This window comes from Balaenoptera ricei, chromosome 16 (genome assembly GCF_028023285.1).
Source record: "Balaenoptera ricei isolate mBalRic1 chromosome 16, mBalRic1.hap2, whole genome shotgun sequence".
Classification (NCBI taxonomy): Eukaryota; Metazoa; Chordata; class Mammalia; order Artiodactyla; family Balaenopteridae; genus Balaenoptera; species Balaenoptera ricei.
In genome coordinates this window covers 14006228-14026337 of record NC_082654.1, presented here as the reverse complement: position 1 = coordinate 14026337, position 20110 = coordinate 14006228, and the positions used below count along the sequence as shown (strand labels likewise).

The following is a 20110-nucleotide window of genomic DNA, read 5'->3' as shown; positions in this document are numbered from 1 at the left end:
AGTTGCTCCACGGCATGTGGGATCTTCCCAGACCAGGGCTCAAACCCGTGTCCCCTGCATTGGCAGGCAGATTCTCAACCACTGAGCCACCAGGGAAGCCCCCAATCAAGCTTTTTAAGAGTCATAACCCAGCAATAAAAGTTTCTCCATTCATAAGCTCTGAAAAACATACCAACTGTATAGCAAAAGCCATCATACGATGCTAATATAAGAAAACACTGTGATAGTGGGACTGGTTCCTATGTTACAAATGCAAACTCCAAAGTGTCTCAGAAGACCCCAGTATCGATGCTCTACATTCATTCATCATGCCTTTAATCACTGTTGATCCATTCGACAACTATTTTTTAGTGTGAATGATTAACAAAACACTATAAACTACCTTGCCAGACAGAGCAAAGTATGGCTATGGTACCTATCATTTACGGCAGTATGATTTTAGGGTGGCCCCAGTTTAAAAATCTCCTGAGCAACCTCTGTGTCTGTAACTACTTAGATTCCCAAAGTAACAATTCAGTAGCTCAAGGATGAGGGGGAAAATGCTGCCACATTTCATGAATTGTAAATGAAATATCATTTTCATAAGGAAAACTGCATGGTTTCTAATACTGGGAGAGTTAAGAAGTTCTAGAACACATCTTTTTAAATTTAAGGGTGCTGTTGAGGTTGATAAGCTAATCATGTAATTTACTGAGAAGGGGAATTTATTTTATTCTGACTGCCTTCCTGACCCTCTAAGACTTAACCAATTTTCCCAAAACAAGATCGAAACAAACAAAATTCTAATCTTAATTACAGTGTCAGGGAAGGCTTACAGCCAGGAACCCAAGAGCAGGGCTGCCCTGCAAATCACCCAGGGCAGGACTTCTAAATCCCGCAGGCCTTGGCAAAGCAGAATTTGCCTTTTAGCTGCAGTACAAGGGGCTGTAGGAGGCAGGGGCAGAAAGTCAGTTCATACAGATGATAAAATCAAACAGCTTTCGTGTGTAATGGTGCTGCAAGGTTCTTGCTAAGAAGAAAAGACCAAGTCTGAACTTTGATTCATTCAATAGGCGTGAAAGCTGTGGGAGGCTGCAGAGAGAAGTAAACCCTCACAGAGCCTGCAATCTGTTTGGGGGAGAGGGGGAGAGATGTGGAAATAACCCCAACACCAGAGCAGAGGCTGGGGGGTGGGACATTAAATCCTCACAGTAACAAAATTTGAAGTAAACTGCTATAGCAACACACAGTAATGAGCCATTCATTCTGGATTATTAATACTCATAAATAAAGGAAGAGGAGGAAGAGCCTGGGAACACACCAGACAATATGCTGAAACCTGAATGGGAGACATGGAATTAGAACAGTACCTTGCTAGAGGAAGGGCAGGAGGGCAATTCTGGAATGAGGAAAGACAGGAACAAATGCACAGGAGGCTTAGACGTTAAGGGGCCAGCCATAAGGTGAGACAGATGTAATGAGAAATGAGGCTAGAGTAAAGGCAGAGAACCATCTCTAAGCAGACAGGGTATGAGATTCTATTCTGAGGCAGGGAGAAGCACAGAAATGGGATAAGATGTAGGACAACATAATGAGACCTGGCGTCTGAGAACACGGCACTGCAGAGGTATGAAAATGGCTGGGGCGGGGCAAGGAGACCCAGAGGCAGGAAAAGGGGGCCAAGAAGTTTGCACCCATCTGGGCTTGAACCAGGCTAACCTACCATGCTCCAGAAGTAAAACAGGTTGAACAAACATTGCTGAGTTTAATTTGGGTTCTACGGTCCTCAGGCATAAAGGCCCAAGATCTGGGGCCAGCATTTCAAGCTTCTGCTCTCAGTGTGGGCCCACATCAAACTGCCCACAGCTCTGTGCACTGACTCTGCACCTACCCACCCGGGGCCTCTGCTCAGCAGGAAACCTCCTCTCTCTCCATCCCCATCTCTTCCTATTATCCTCAGCTTCTCCCTCTCCAAAGAATCACAGGGTCCTATGAATTTTACCTCCCTAAACAGCTCCTGAATTTATCCATTTCTTTCTCTCTCTACGGCTACCACCCGCATCTCAGCCCCATCAACATTCACCTGAATGAGTGCAACAGTCTTCCCTCATCCACTCTCATTCCTGTACAGTCTGTTCTCTGTTCTCTCCCTGCAGCCAGTGTAATTTTTTACAAAGGACAAATCTCATCATGTTACACTCCTACTTAAACTTCTACTGCCCTTAGGATAAATATCAAAATCTTGACCACCGCCTCTAGAATCTGGCTCCTGCCTACCTAGTAGACTTCCTCTCTTGCACCCCATGTTCTAGTAATATCAACTTTCTTTCAGTTTCCTAATATGCTAAGCTCCTTCCCCACTCTGGACCTCTGAATTGTTGCCCCTCCATGTGATCTATTTTACCATATATACCCTGACCTTCTAAATCCACAACTACTCAGCTTACACATCACGTGCTGACACCAGTAGTCCACCTCCATCATCTCTTAGATCAGTACTGATAATCACTCCTCCACAGTACTGATCAAAAAAATGTACTTAAATAATTATATATTGCACTGGTAATTACGTGTTTACTTCCTGTCTGCCCCACTCAAATGGGACTTTATGTCTTGTATCTCCAGTACAAAGCACTGGAGAGAACAAAGAAAGTGCTTGACAAAGTCTCAATTCATTGTTATCAACTCTAAAAAGCCTTTCCCCAGGACTTCCCTGGTGGCGCAGTGGTTAAGAGCCCGCCTGCCAGTGCAGGGTTCACAGGTTCGATCCCTCGTCCGGGAAGATCCCATATGCCGAGGAGCAACTAAGCCCATGCGCCACAACTGCTGGGCCTGTGCTCTAGAGCCCAGGAGCCGCAATTACTGAGCCCACGTGCCACAACTACTGAAGACCACGCACCTAGAGCCCGTGCTTCGCAACAGAAGTCCTTGCGATGAGAAGCTTGCGTACCACAACGAAGAGTAGCCCCCGCTCGCCGCAACTAGAGAAAGCCCGCGCACAGCAACGAAGACCCAACACAGCCAAAAATTAATTAATTAATTTTAAAAAATAAACATAAGGAGTGGTGATTGTACAGCACAGAAAATATAGCCTATATATATATATATATTTTTTTTTTTTTTAAAGACCTTTCCCCAAATCCTCATTTGGAATTACTCCCTCTCTTTCTTTTACACCCCAAAGTACCTCACCCCTTAATGAAAACACATTTTCCAGCATCCCTCACATTACAGTGATATGTGTGAATGTTCACCTGCTCTAGACAGTAAGCTACATGACGACAATGACTGTTCTTTGGTTCATTCTTATAGCTGTTAAGTTCACATTTCTCCCCAACAATCTGTTCATAGTCAAAGAGCTAACAAGTATGTCTACTGTTGAAAAATTGTACACCATCAACAAAAAGTTAACCAAAGGGGTGGGGTGAGAATTACCTGTTTCTGGTTGAGCTGCTTTTTCTTTCTTAGCACCACTGCCACTGGGGTGGGATCGCTTCCGGATCATGGACATGAGGGATCTTTAGGAGAAAGAAAAAGATCGACAGGATTAGTGGATGCCTTATGATCCAAGAAATAAAATGTATAGATTCTAAATAATCAGTAAAAATCCAACTCTTCTCTAAGTGCATGAATATATAACTAGAATTTAAGTAGCCTACTTTCTACTTTAATAAACTGTTAAATTTTTAAGAAAGAGAAAGATGTCTCATCCCTTTACTGCGTAAAAACCAAACTAGTTACTGGAAGAAGGGGGCTGCTAACATTATTACTAATTTTATGCAGAGACATCTGCAAAGTAAAACAGATACAGAAAACCTTTCAATATCCATATTTAAAATTCAGAAACAGCTATCTATGTAATACATTTCAGAGGGAAGGACAAAAGAATTAGGGGATGTTTTGGTAAATATCTATTTGCGAAATATGGGCATAAAAACATCTGAATCTGCACAACATAGACCAGATACTTCAGGGATAACATATATTCAGACCACTGTCTCTCTGGTCCATGTTTTAAAAATCTGTGTAAAATCCAAATCATGATAAATTTGACATGAAAATTTAAAACCTCCATACATTAAAAGACGTCATAAAGAATAAAAAGAAACTCTACAAATCAATGAGAAAAAGCACACACCCAACAGAAAAAAGGACAAAACCAAGAAACCCCATAAAAAAGGATGTCCAAATTTCCAACACACATACAAACAGGTGCTTGACTTCTTTAGTTATTAGGAAAACACAAATAAAAGCCACACTGAGGTTTTACTAAACACTCATCAAATAGGCAAGAAATTTTAAGTCTGATAATATCAAGTGTTGGTAGGTTTGTGGAGTAACAGGAATTCTCAAACTGAAGATGTATAAATTGATAGTACCACTTTAGAAAACTGTTCAGCATGAAGATAGACATATCCTATGAGCCAGTGATTCAACTTCCATATATCTTACAGAAATACAAGCACTTGTGCACCAGGAAGCATGTACAGGAATGTTCATGTAGAATATCCATAACTTCCCTGAACTGGGAATGACTCAAATGTCTATCAGTATTACAATGGATAAATACATTTTGGGACATTCATAAAGTGGGTTATGTATCAATGAATATGAATGAACTCTGGCTACATAAAATAATATGGATGAATCTTACAAAATAATATAAAGTGAAAAGAAAAAGACACAAAGGAATACACTACAATTCCAATTATATAAAGTTATAAACAGACCGTATATGTATTTACAGTAGTTTAGGGATAGGTATATAGGCAAAAAAAACCTTTTTCTTTAAGAAAAGGATAAAAGGATAGGACTTGAGGGTACTAGCATTGTTCTATTTCTTGATTTTGATGGTGATTACGTGGATACTCATTTTATATTATTTTAAACTGTACATAAGTTTGTGTACACTTCTACATATACATTATCACCCCCACCAAAAAAAAAAAAAACAACTTAAAAAAAATGAATCAAGTACTCTGAAATTCTTTCAACTACATTATAAATGTCCTCAGTGTGGTAAACTAGATTTGACAAAATACAGTCCTGAGGAAGATAAATTGGGAAGAGAGGCATAATGCTGCCTCCAGAAAAAGGGGCAACTGGATACACAGTACTATTTGCTCTGAGGACAGAACAACTTGATGTTCCTTAACCACTATCATTTTTAGATTTTTTTTTTTTACTTCTTACTTCTATCTTTGGTTATATTATTAATCCCCTCCCTAATTGCCTTTTCTTAAAATTCTCACACACACTGAACAATCTCCCACAAAGCACAGCAAAAAGAAAGTGCTACATCCTACTCTACCCTGTGAAGTTTCCAGGACTTACCAACTGGGAAACAATCAGTCACTGAGCTTTTAACTTCATCTAGTTAGTCTTCTTTGGGCTCACAGTGGCCCAAAATGTAATTAAATTACTTTTATAAAACTTCTAATTTGCACAGAACTTCAAAAAAAGTACATTTTAATCCATAAGGTGAGGGAATTAAATGATGCAAACTTTATTTTTTCCATTCTGTCAACTGAAGACAGGAATATTCAATGTCTACTTGTTAACATTCCATAGAAGGGTGGGGTTTGAGGAGGGCTCTCACTAATCAGAGGCCTCTCCTCATTCTGTAATGACCCCATCTCTGGTTCTGAGGGGAAGTTTTGAGAATGTGTATTATTGTACATAAAGATTACAAAGCAAGAAGTTATTTGTACTGCTCAGAACAGTTGTATGTATTTACATAAATGAACTAAGAATATATGTCCAACACTGCAAACCACCAAAGTAGATAAGAGAAAGTGCTAGCTTTAAATGTTCTGAAGTATAAGTTGAAGACTGATATGGTGTCCACAGGAAAATCATCTGTAATATTAAAAAGAACTGTCAAGATGTTGCTTAGACTAAAGAGAAAATATCAATAGATAGTGTGAGTTTCACAGGACAGATGAAAAGACCAGGACAAGACATCTGGGACCAATCATCCAAACCTCTGGCTAAAACTGCCCCAGGTGGAAAATATTCACCTTGAAATTCTTCAAGTGTTCTTCACACCCACTGTGATGGTTAATTTATGAGTCAACTTGACTGGGTCATGGGGTACTCAGATAAATGGTCAAACATTATTCTGGGTATTTCTGTGAGGGCTCTGGATGAGATTAACATTTAAACTGGTAGCCTGAGTGACTGTCCTCCCTAATGTGGGATGGGCCTCACTCAATCAGTTGAAGGCCTGAATATAACAAAAGGTGACCCTCCCCCAAGTAAGAGAAAATTCCTCCTGCCTGACTGCCTTGAAACTAGGACATCTGCTCTGTCCTGCTTTTGACTCAAACTGAAACACTGCCTCTTCCTGGCCTGTTGACCTTCAGACTGAAACAATGCCACAGGCTCTCCTTGGTCTCCAGCTTGCGGACTCACCCTGCAGATCCTGGGACTTGTCAGCCCCCATAGTCATGTGAACCAATTCTTGAGAATACATTCTCTTTTTATGTATATGATGTGTATGTACACATGTACACACACACACACACGTCCACACACACACACGCACACACACACACATCCTATTGGTTCTGTCTCTCTGGAGAACCCTGACTAATACACTAATATACCCTACCCTTTCCCCATGAGCCACACCTGGCCAGGACCTGTCCTTTCACTCCATTACTACAAAATGACCAAGATATGCCTTTTTCCTCTCTTAACTCTCTCCCATCTGTCCTCTAAGTCAAATGAGCAGGAAGAGGAGGGGAAAGCAATAAAGTCACTTAAAGAAGCCACAGGCTCTAGTCTTTTTCTTCCACTACCACTTCTATCCATGATCTACATCAGGGTAAAACAAACAGCTCAGGAACAAAGTTGGAAAACCTTGATTAGTGGATTGAAAGTCCATTGAAACTCAATACAAATGCAAATATATTTTTTTGACAAGAAAGTACTCCTTACCAAAAAATAAAAATCTCTTTCTACTGAGAAATTATATCTTATACTACTTAAATTCATCTTAAAATAAAAATCATTCATGTTATTCAATGAAAATTTTCTTTAACGGGCCTTATAAGAGTTCATGCTTTAGATATACATAGTCTGCTGAGTCCTACTTTCATTTCTCAGTGTGACTGTAGGATGCTTTTTGAGAAAATATTCTATTTAGGTTATACTTTACTTTTAATTCTAAGGGCTCTCAAGGTTTCAGAGACTAAAAATTAAAGGCCAACAGCAAGATTATAATCGTTTTTTAATAGTTCTCCCTCCTCACAGACAGAAGAGACCTTTCTTATCAAGCTCAAAATTCTAGACCTTAGAAAAAGATCAAAGTGATGAATTTCCTATTTTAAATGTCAAATTCAGAATATCTCCTACAGATTTAGCTACCCAGGAGAGAAAGAACTTTAAATACCTGAAATTCTTTCAATTGACTCTTGGATCGATCACGTGTAAAAATTATTTTGCCTTAACTACTTCAGTGGCTTAAAGTAGATCTGTTGGGTTTTTGTTAGTTCAGTACTTTTATTTTTTAAATAACTGAACAAAGCATAGCTTTTCAAATTCAAGTTAGTGAGAGAAAAACATGAAAACATTCTGGAGAAGCTCAGAATTCCTTGATCTTCCAGTTAAAGGAAATCCTAATGATACGGACTGAAGTTTTAAAATTGAAGTATCAAAAAAATTTTTTTACATGTCTAGCTCCTTGGTTTGGAACATCCACATGAAATATAAACATCTACAACAGAAGAACACTGTAGGCCACAAGATGTCTTTATATGTTACAAGAAAGGAATGATACACTGGCCTTCAGAAAATTCTCTGAAACACCTGCTGATATCTTTCATACTTTTTACCACCACGCCCCTCAAAATGATGCATCTAAGCCCATATTGCTTAAAAAGGATACCAAAAGCATAAACTTCAGTTTCTCTGACAAGGACTAACATTTGATGCAGAGCAGTCTTCCTGGACGTGCTTACCGGATAGGATTTGGAGGGGGAGGAGGAAGCGGTGGTGGAGGAGGAGGTGGGGGAGGTACTGAATTCTCAGACTGGTTCACCCGTTTCTGGAGTTCATCGACTGCACAGAGAGCAAGCATTCAGAAAAGAGCTGAAATAAGCAACTTAACACCTTATATACGTGTAAAGGAAAAAACAACCACTCTCAAAATCAAGTTCTTTTATTAAGGCAAAGTTAGAAATTTCAGTATGAAACTGCAGAACCCTTTAAACTTATCATCAGTAAGAGAGGCCTTATATAGGTTACAAAAAAAAATTACCATCTTTTTGCTATATACACAAACTATGGAAAAGAAAAAAAAAATCAAGACAATGGCTGGATGGGTGGGAAGTAAGGATTGAGAGTAGGCTGAAGAAATATTTGTTAACAATAGAATTTACTACTCAAACACTAAGAAATTGTTAATACTTGACTTTTAAAGTATACAGACCAAGAACTAATTTTAAAGATGACATTTAGTAATGAATTTTAACAGCATACTTTCCTCCTCCACTTAATCTCCTTCAAAAACTGCAAATCCTAGAGTTCTTGATTTTAACCAGACTCAGACTCTCAAGTGTCTAACTCAGAAACTTTTTGCTCTTTTGAAGAGCATTCTGGAAATATAATTTATTCATTCAATTCATTCAAGCCATTAACGAAACAAGTACTTACTAAGCTCCAACAATGTGAAAGAGCCTATGCTCAGTGCTGTTCATGACACAGTTCCTGACTTCAAGAAACTCAATTTGAATTTATACCACAGATGTGAATGCCTCTAATTGGGCTCTGATGGGCTAAAGGTACTGCACTCAGGAACAGCTCTCCCTCTACGCAGCCATTCTACTTTCCACGACTGACTACCTTAATGATTTGTGCATTTGTTTTTACCGTCAACACTTAAATAAGCAGTGGGGGCCAGGCTCCCTGACACCAAGAATCCTCTAGCTATTTCATATGCATGTGTCTGTTTCTCTAAAGGGAGTTTGAGATCCTCACGGACAAAAGGCATGGTTTCTTTTCTTCTATATTTTTTATAGCACCCTAGGGTACTGGGTATGGCTGGGTACACACACAGCAGACAATAACTAAAAAGAATGGACTACTCCTTAATTTTAGATCAATTTAAAAAAATAAATTGTAATTCACTTTCACTGTGGATTAGCAAGCATTGAATATTTTTTAAAGGAAAAAAGCCTACTTGATTTTTCTGTACAGATTTCAAAATTCTAGTATAAAATTAACCAAAAATATCTGAAGTGAATATTGAAGCTGTTATAAAGGGAACAACCTGCCCCCTTAAATTACCCACTTTCCAACAGAAACTTATTACTTATCCCTGTGTAGTAATCCAACTCACACATTCTTGTTAAGCCTTCTAGAACTGAATGAATAAATCGTTTAAGTATCTCCTGGTGTTTTAAAAGTTTTTCCATTTAATATATATATTGTTGCCCAGTTTATTGTTAGGTGTGATACTGAAAGTATTATTTCATGTGCATAATTAGACATCAAAGATGAAGGTAGTATAAACTTAAAAAGTCTAATTCTTTTTAAAAATGCACCCTAAAATGAATAAAATAAGTATTTAACGAACACTCATCTCTGAAGCCCTGAGAAATGCTGAAGTTTTGGTCTTCCCACATTAATGATATCTCCGTCTCTTAATTCTGTATGTGATGCTCATAAAGGCTGTGAGTCCAAAACAGAAGTCTAAATATTTGTGAATCATTTGATTACAGCGACCGTTCCAATGAATTACAATAGTCAGAAATGAAGAAATTTAAAACAAATCTTGGTATTTTTCTATAGCATTCAGTAAATGTACTGGTCATGAGAGATTCACATAGTAATAATAAGACATAAAAGGCTACTCAGTGCTTTTACCGGAATGCTTTAAATTTCTAGCTTTCTCCTCAGAATTCTGATATTTCAATTCCAATTCTTTTTTATCTTCTTCTAGAAGCTCCAGTTGCTGTTTGAGGTTGTGCATCTCTTTGCGGAGAGTTTCATTTTGTAGCTGCTCTTCTAATTTTTTGACCTATAAGTTATAAACAGACTTTTATGTGGTGACAGTTTTTCCTTTGTCAAGGAAAATAAGGGGAAAAATAAATGTTTCCCTTTTACTCTGCACTTCATAGCAAAGAGATTACAATTCATCTTAAAAACCACACAAATCCTGGGATACAAATAATACCTAAGATCACTATCAGCAGTGTGATTCAATATAAATTTATTGAAGACTATATCCCAGATAATTTAATTTTTAAATGTGAGTAGAAAAAGTAAAATATTCATTTAATTTAAGTAAAAAATTCATTTAAAACAGATTAACACTTTTGTGCCCATTTTCAAAAGAAAAACTCAGGTAATATTAAAAATTTGGTGGGACAATTTGGTAACAAATACCAAAAACCTTAAAAAAAAAAAAATAAGGAAGAAAAGGCCCTTGATTCAGTAATACTACTTTTAGAATTTGTGAAATAGTAAGACAAGTGTTCAAATACATTAACTAGAATGTTCTTTATAAAAGGGAAAACTTGGAAATAACCTAAATGTCCGCCAACATTACTGATTTAATAAATTATAGTTATGTTCATTAAATGAAATACTATGCAACCATTTAAAAATCACATAACCTCACTATATACTGACATGGAAATATACATTACCAAATGAAAAAAATCAGGTTATAGAACCATATGCTTGGCATGATTCCATTTAAGCTATATTCATAAAACTACACATTTACATAAAGTTTGGATATGCACCAAAATATGAGATTTTTAACGAATCTTAATTTTCTGCTTTAGCTTTTTCTATATTTAAAAAATTTGTTTTATTACAATCATAAAAACAACACAGTTGTGTTTTAAAGATTGCTAAATCTGCAAGGGAACTTATAGACAGGTAAGAAATATTTTCAACCACATACATGAAAGATTATCCAGAATAATTGTATAGTATAGTATAATAAGGTTAGAAGTACTGACTGCTATAAGTTCATTTATAACTTTTACCTAATCTTCAGTACCTTTCCCCGTACCCCAACAAGGTACATACACAACAATTTAGTCCCATCCTCAATACAATTTACTAGGTTCTTGCAAGCATTATTTACTAAATGAGTTAACTACAGTAGTAGAACTTTTCAGAACCAAAATTTCTAGCATAAGCTAAATAAAAATAAACCTTCTTTCATTCTCTTCATTTGAAAAGGTAATTCCTGCATATGGGGACAAAAAAAATTATTTCCCTCCCATCCTATTCCCCAGGCCTCTTTCCCAGGGGCAAGCACAGTTACCACATATTCATCTAGAGGTTCTCTACGTATACGCCAACATTTCTTATGGAAGAAAAAAAAAATTAACTCTGCCTCACAACCAACTTGGTAAAAACTCCAGGAACTTCCAAGGATTAAATGTCAATATTGTTGCTTAAAGAGACTTCAACAGGTGATAACAAATGGCAGCTAACAGCCTTTCCTTCACAAACTAGGTACACTGTAAGTAGTATAAACACTGATGTAATTTTTCTCAAGTGGTTTCTTTAATTTGAAAGGCTTTGTTCCACCTCTTCGCCTCTCCTCCTCTCTGCCTCTCTTTCTCACCCACCACGGTGACTATCCTTTCTGCCTAGCACACACAGGTAGGCTGTGTCAGCTGGAATAGCTCTGCTCATACAAATTGAAATAACCACTTAGGAAGTCTTTAAACATATAGATTTGTGCAAGTTTACAAAATCAGAAATTTTCTCTAAGCAAATAATTACTACTAACATGGACTTTTCCTCCCTCTTTGAATAAAACCTATGCCCAGGGAAGGTCTCAAAAAAAAAAAAAAAAAAAAAAAAAAAACCTATGCCCTCCAACAAGCTCTTTGAGACCACTACACAATACATTCTCCTAGTATATGCAGTCTCCCAAAACACAATCAACTCAACTTGGAAATGCGCATTTCCAAACTGCATTATCCAAGCTCTTTTTGAGTTTTATCTCTTTCCCTCGCTTCTTCTGATCCTTTGGACAGTTTAAAGATCATTATAAAGCCTACAACAGTGCATAAATTTTAGTTGGGTACTATAAATTAAATTCATTTGGTAGTTATTTTTTCTAAAAGGTGAAAAGACTGGAAGGACTTGGTCACTTAGGCAAAATATGGAACTATGAGCTACTGGACTGACTCCTCTCAATCTAAGTATGTGTGTGTATTAAAACTCCAGGAGAAAATCTGGTACCTTTTGTTGATGCTCAATTCTCTCTCCTTCAAGGAGCTGTATGAGTTTTGCATTTTCATCTAAAGCTTTCAAAAGCTGCTGGTCAGGAGCAGAGTTCTGTAGCAGAAGATGGCTTTGTCTCTTTAGCTTGTTTTGTTCAATAAACATCTGCAAAAGTTAATTATAAAAATATATATACCAATCATTCTCACACATCTCCTCAACTAAAACTGGAGCAAAAGGAAAAGTATATGGAGTTTTTATTAAAAAGTTAAAGGCAATTTCTGAATTATAGTATAATGATTTTAGAAGTAATGATTGCTATGATTTCATTCATAACTTTTATATAATCTTTAGAACCTTTACCCTTGCCCCAGCACAGTATATATACAATAGTTTAGTCCTATACTGCAGTTTTTAATATTTTATTATTGCTTTAAAGTACATTAATACTAACAGTAGCAGCTAATATTTATCAAGAACTTATGCCAAGTACTCTACTAAATATTTTATACACATTATTTTAATCCTTACATCAATCCTATGAGTCGAATGTATCTGCTATGAAAAGCTAAAATGTACTAAACACTATGGGATAGATATGGTGGCAATCATTTTACATACACTTTATCATCTAATCCTTAGAACACCACTGTCAAGTAGACACTATTATTACCCCACTTTTACTAATAAGGTAACTGAGGCTCCGAGGGGTTAAAGCAGCTTTCTCAAAGACACAAGTGAGAAGCAAAATCAGGATTTAAACCCAGATCTGTCTGATTTACAAGCCCACGCTCTTAACCATCTGGCTAATCTCCGTCCTCTGCTATCTACTAGACCTAAGATTCTGTTTTAAATTAGTTTTTCCCCAGTGACGAAAGTAGTTAACAGTAAGAGGGTAAAGAAGGGAAGGAAAAAGGTATATTAATATTTACTGAGCATTTTATAAAACAATTTACATATATTATTAACTTAATCTTCACAACTTTACGTGATTGAAGGCAACATTATTTTCTATTCACCCATTATTTCTTTTCCTTAATACCCTAAACAAGTCAGCCAATGGGTGATTCCAAGCATGAAATGTTTTTCAAATTCTGATATCAGGCCTATCTTACAGTAGAGCAACAACATTTTCAAGTGAAATTTACATTCTTCCTCCATCTAACACCTCATTTCTCTGTAAGAATAGGTATAGATAGAGCGTGAATGAATGCGTGCGTGTGCACAAGTGCCAGGCTGGAGAAAAGTGAGACGGGAGGTATCCACACGCTAGGGAAGAGTAATCAGTATTCCATCATAGTATCTTAAACTTGAGATCAATGGTTTAATTGAAATGACTTATTGCAGGTTACTATTATTTTAAAAAATTATTTTTTTATACATTTTTCCCTATTAAAACTTAACTGGTTGAGGTCCCTTGCTGGTTATCTTAGAAAATATCTCAGAAGTCAACATGAAAGGCCAGCAAAAAGCAGCTGAAGTAAGTGAGATTCTCTGGCTTCCCAACAAGTGAGGCCTTTCACCAAGACAGCTCGGAGGCCACGAGCAAACAGAGAGGAAGCAGTCAGCGAGGTTGACCAGGACAGAGGTGGGAGCTCAGCAGTAAGACAATCAATGCAGGACACAAGTGACCATCAATGCCAAGGGTGCTTTATTACTCTCCGTGCACTGCTTCTCTGTGCTCTGGTTCTCTCTTGGGAAAAGGGATAGATCTCCTTTTCCGTGTAGCACTCAGGAAAACTTGCTTAACTTTACATGATTATAAATTATCTCAACTCTGTTATTTTGGAGAGAAAAGAATAAAGATATGTCTTAGGGATGCTAATAACATGAATTTCTTTTGCAAAACCCTGTAACAATCCCTAAATTACAATATAAGATGAAAAGAACATACAGAAAAGAAATTCCTTTCAATAACAATGGTAACTTGAAAAATATTAGTCATTAGACTACCTTTTCTAGACTTTAAGATACTAAAATAAAATACTAAATAATGCTTTTGCTAAGATGTATTTAAACCTAATGAATTTGGTTTTTAGCCATGGTAAGAACTTGTTGGTTAGAGTTATTAAGTTGGTCCCTTACCAGACAAATAACATCATTGGTATCAGAATTTCAGAGAAATTTTCCTAAATCTTTTCAAAGAATGAGAAGAAAATGTTGTGTTATTAATATATAATTCATTTTTTCCAAAATGACATTAAAATATCATCATCTGAGTTGTCTGAAAACAACACTAATTACATAATAGTCTCACAGTATATTGGGACTACATGTTGAAAAAGGTATCCACACCATTAAACAGAGAAAAGAAAAACTACACTAAATAGTGAAAATTATACATTCAAAAAGTACAGGAAAGTCATCAAAAATTGAAATTATGTTGAGGAAATACAAGAACTTAACATAGTTATGAAGACAACCGGTTGTTTCTTCCGTGTGGGGGATCATGTTTTTGGTTTCGGGTTTTTGTTTTTTTTTTTAAATTCATTTACTGTTGGCTGCATTGGGTCTTGGTTGCTGCCCGTGGGCTTTCTCTAGTTGTGGCGAGTGGGGGCTACTCTTCGCTGCAGTGCACGGGTTTCTCACTGCAGTGGCTTCTCATTGCAGAGCACGGGATCTAGGCGCGCAGGCTTCATTAGTTGTGGCGCGTGGGCTCAGTAGTTGTGGCGCGTGGGCTCAGTAGTTGTGGTGCACGGGCTTAGTTGCTTCACAGCATGTGGTATCTTCCCAGACCAGGGCTCAAACCTGTGTCCCCTGCATTGGCAGGCGGATTCTTAACCACTGTGCCACCAGGGAAGTCCTGGTTTTGGTTTTTAATTGGACAAGTGTGAACAGAAGTAAGGAAGAAACATTCAATTTTTAATTTACACATTTGAGAATTGTTTGTATGTTTACAAGGTATATATCTTCCTTTTGTAACTAAAAAGGTAACCTAAATTAACTTCAAAAATTGATTTCTGAGCAGAAGCAAGAAAAACTGCAATCCTGCAGCCTGTGAAACAAAACCCACATTCACAGAAAGATAGACAAGATGAAAACGCAGAGAGCTATGTACCAGATGAAGGAACAAGATAAAACCCCAGAAAAACAAGTAAATGAAGTGGAGATAGGCAACCTTCCAGAAAAAGAATTCAGAATAATGATAGTGAAGATGATCCAGGACCTCGGAAAAAGAATGGAGGCAAAGATTGAGAAGATGCCAGAAATGTTTAACAAAGACCTAGAAGAATTAAAGAACAAACAAACAGAGATGAACAATACAATAACTGAAATGAAAACTACACTAGAAGGAATCAACAGCAGAATAACTGAGGCAGAAGAATGGAAAAGTGACCTGGAAGAAAGAATGGTGGAATTCACTGCTGCGGAACAGAATAAAGAAAAGAGAATGAAAAGAAATGAAGACAGCCTAAGAGACCTCTGGGACAACATTAAATGCAACAACATTCGCATTATAGGGGTCCCAGAAGGTGAAGAGAGAGAGAAAGGACCCAAGAAAATATCTGAAGAGATTATAGATGAAAAATTCCCTAACATGGGAAAGGAAATAGCCACCCAAGTCCAGGAAGCGCAGCAAGTCCCATACAGGATAAACCCAAGGAGAAACACACCGAGACACACAGTAATCAAATTGGCAACAATTAAAGACAAAGAAAAATTATTGAAAGCAGCAAGAGGAAAACCACAAATAACATACAAGGGAACTCCCATAAGGTTAACAGCTGATTTCTCAGCAGAAACTCTACAAGCCAGAAGGGAGTGGCATGATATACTTAAAAGTGATGAAAGGGAAGAAACTACAACCAAGATTACTCTATGCAGCAAGGATCTCATTCAGATTCAATGGAGAAATCAAAAGCTTTACAGACAAGCAAAAGCTAAGAGAATTCAGCACCACCAAACCAACTCTACAACAAATGCTAAAGGAACTTCTCTAAGTGGGAAACACAAGAGAAGAAAAGGACCTACAAAAACAAACCCAAAACAATTAAGAAAATGGTCATAGGAACATACATATTGATAATTACCTTAAACGTGAATGGATTAAATGCTCCAACCACAAGACACAGGCTTGCTGAATGGATACAAAAACAAGACCCATCTATATGCTGTCTACAAGAGACCCACTTCAGACCTAGGGACACATACAGACTGAAAGTGAGGGGATGGAAAAAGATATTCATGCAAATGGAAATCAAAAGAAAGCTGGAGTAGCAATACTAGTATCAGATAAAATAGACTTTAAAATAAAGAATGTTACAAGAGACAAGGAAGGACACTACATAATGATCAAGGGATCAATCCTAGAAGAAGATATAACAATTAAAAATATATATGCACCCAACATAGGAGCACCTCAATACATAAGACAACTGCTAACAGCTATAAAAGAGGAAATCGACAGTAACACAATAATTGTGGGGGACTTTAACACCTCACTTAAACCAATGGACAGATCATCCAAAATGAAAATAAGGAAACAGAAGCTTTAAATGACACAACAGACCAGATAGATTTAATTGATATTTATAGGACATTCCATCCAAAAACAGCAGATTACACCTTCTTCTCAAGTGCGCACGGAACATTCTCCAGGATAGATCACATCTTGGGTCAAAAATCAAGCCTCAGTAAATTTAAGAAAATTGAAATCATATCAAGCATCTTTTCTGACCACAATGCTATGAGATTAGAAATGAATTACAGGGAAAAAAACGTAAAAACACAAACACATGGAGGCTAAACAATACATTACTAAATAACCAACAGATCACTAAAGAAATCAAAGAGGAAATCAAAAAATACCTAGACACAAATGACAATAAAAACACGACGATCTAAAACCTATGGGATGCAGCAAAAGCAGTTCTAAAAGGGAAGTTTATAGCTATACAAGCCTACCTCAAGAAACAAGAAAAATCTCAAATAAACAATCTAACCTTACACCTAAAGAAACTAGAGAAAGAAGAACAAACAAAACTCAAAGTTAGCAGAAGGAAAGAAATCATAAAGATCAGAGCAGAAATAAATGAAATAGAAACAAAGAAAACAATAGCAAAGATCAATAAAACTAAAAGCTGGTTCTTTGAGAAGATAAATAAAGTTGATAAACCATTAGCCAGACTCATCAAGAAAAAGAGAGGACTCAAATCAATAAAATTAGAAATGAAAAAGGAGAAGTTACAACAGACACCGCAGAAATACAAAGCATCCTAAGAGACTACTGCAAGCAACTCTATGCCAATAAAATGGACAACCTGGAAGAAATGGACAAATTCTTAGAAAGGTATAACCTTCCAAGACTGAACCAGGAAGAAATAGAAAATATGAACAGACCAATCACAAGTAATGAAATTGAAACTGTGATTAAAAATCTTCCAACAAACAAAAGTCCAGGACCAGATGGCTTCACAGGTGAATTCTATCAAACATTTACAGAACTAACACCCATCCTTCTCAAACTCTTCCAAAAAATTGCAGAGGAAGGAACACTCCCAAACTCATTCTATGAGGCCACCATCACCCTGATACCAAAACCAGACAAAGATACTACAAAAAAAGAAAATTACAGACCAATATCACTCATGAATATAGATGCAAAAATCCTCAACAAAATACTAGCAAACAGAATCCAACAACACATTAAAAGGATCATACACCATGATCAAGTGGGATTTATCCCAGGGATGCAAGGATTCTTCAATATATGCAAATCAATCAACGTGATACACCATATTAACAAATTGAAGAATAAAAACCATATGATCATCTCAATAGATGCAGAAAAAGGTTTCGACAAAATTCAACACCCATTTATGATAAAAACTCTCCAGAAAGTGGGCATAGAGGGAACCCACCTCAACATAATAAAGGCCATATACGACAAACCCACAGCAAACATCATTCTCAATGGTGGAAAACTGAAAGTATTTCCTCTAAGATCAGGAACAAGACAAGGATGTCCACTCTCGCCACTATTATTCAACATAGTTTTGGAAGTCCTAGCCACGGCAATCAGAGAAGAAAAAGAAATAAAAGGAATACAAATTGGAAAAGAAGAAGTAAAACTGTCACTGTTTGCAGATGACATGATACTATACATAGAGAATCCTAAAGATGCCACCAGAAAACTACTAGAGCCAATCAATGGATTTGGTAAAGTTGCAGGATACAAAATTAATGCACAGAAATCTCTTGCATTCCTATACATTAATGATGAAAAATCAGAAAGAGAAATTAAGGAAACACTCCCATTTACCATTGCAACAAAAAGAATAAAATACCTAGGAATAAAGCTACCTAGGGAGACAAAAGACCTGTATGCAGAAAACTATAAGACACTGATGAAAGAAATTAAAGATGATACCAACAGATGGAGAGATATACCATGTTCTTGGATTGGAAGAATCAATATTGTGAAAATGACTATACTACCCAAAGCAATCTACAGATTCAATGCAATCCCTATCAAATTACCAGTGGCATTCTTTACGGAACTAGAACAAAAAATGTTAAAATTTTTATGGAGACACAAAAGACCCCAAATAGCCAAAGCAGTCTTGAGGGAAAAAAATGGAGCTGGAGGAATCAGACTCCCTGACTTCAGACTTTACGACAAAGCTACAGTAATCAAGACAATATGGTACTGGCACAAAAACAGAAACATAGATCAATGGAACAAGATAGAAAGCCCAGAGAAAGCACCTATGGTCAAGTAATCTATGACAAAAGAGGCAAGGATATACAATGGAGAAAAGACAGCCTCTTCAATAAGTAGTGCTGGGAAAACTGGACAGCTACATGTAAAAGAATGAAATTAGGACACTCCCTAACACCATACACAAAAATAAACTCAAAATGGATTAGAGACCTAAATGTAAGACTGGACACTATAAAACTCTTAGAGGAAAACATAGGAAGAACACTCTTTGACATAAATCACAGCAAGATCTTTTTTGATCCACCTCCTAGAGTAATGGAAATAAAAACAAAAATAAACAAATGGGACCTAATGAAACTTCAAAGCTTTTGCACAGCAAAGGAAACCATAAACAAGACGAACAGACAACCCTCAGAATGGGAGAAAATATTTGCAAACGAATCAACGGACTAAGGATTAATCTCCAAAATATATAAACAGCTCATGCAGCTCAATATTAAAAAACAAACAACCCAATCCAAAAATGGGCAGAAGACCTAAACAGACATTTCTCAAAAGAAGACATACAGATGGCCAAGAAGCACATGAAAAGCTGCTCAACATCACTAATTATTAGAGAAATGCAAATCAAAACTACAATGAGGTATCACCTCACACCAGTTAGAATGGGCATCATCAGAAAATCTACAAACAACAAATGCTGGAGAGGGTGTGGAGAAAAGGGAACCCTCTTGCACTGTCGGTGGGAATGTAAATTGATACAGCCACTATGGAGAACAGTATGGAGGTTCCCTGAAAAACTAAAAATAGAATTACCATATGATCCAGCAATCCCACTACTGGGCATATAACCTGAGAAAACCATAATTCAAAAAGACACATGCACCCCAATGTTCATTGCAGCAGTATTTACAATAGCCAGGTCATGGAAGCAACCTAAATGCCCATCGACAGACGAATGGATAAAGAAGTTGTGGTACATATATACAATGGAATATTACTCAGCCATAAAAAGGAACGAAATTGGGTCATTTGTAGAGACGTGGATGTATCTAGAGACTGTCATACAGAGTGAAGTAAGTCAGAAAGAGAAAAACAAATATTGTATATTAACGCATATATGTGGAACCTAGAAAAATGGTACAGATGAACCGGTTTGCAGGGCAGAAGTTGAGACACAGATGTAGAGAACAAACGTATGGACACCAAGGGGGGAAAGCCGTGGGGGGGTGGGGGGGTGGTGTGATGAATTGGGAGATTGGGATT

General features: G+C 36.9%; 1 protein-coding gene across 3 annotated transcripts in view; it reads right to left on the bottom strand.

Annotated features, from left to right (window-relative positions):
* SHTN1 (shootin 1) overlaps window positions 1–20110 on the bottom strand; it is a 101586-nt gene that overhangs the window by 33416 nt on the left and 48060 nt on the right. For all 3 annotated transcript variants that reach the window (XM_059900259.1, XM_059900257.1, XM_059900258.1), the window contains 4 exons: window positions 12199–12345; window positions 9850–10003; window positions 7944–8043; window positions 3415–3497 (listed from right to left, as the gene is read on the bottom strand). In XM_059900259.1, coding sequence (XP_059756242.1) covers window positions 3415–3497; window positions 7944–8043; window positions 9850–10003; window positions 12199–12345 — 484 coding nt within the window. The remainder of the gene's footprint in view (window positions 1–3414; window positions 3498–7943; window positions 8044–9849; window positions 10004–12198; window positions 12346–20110) is intronic.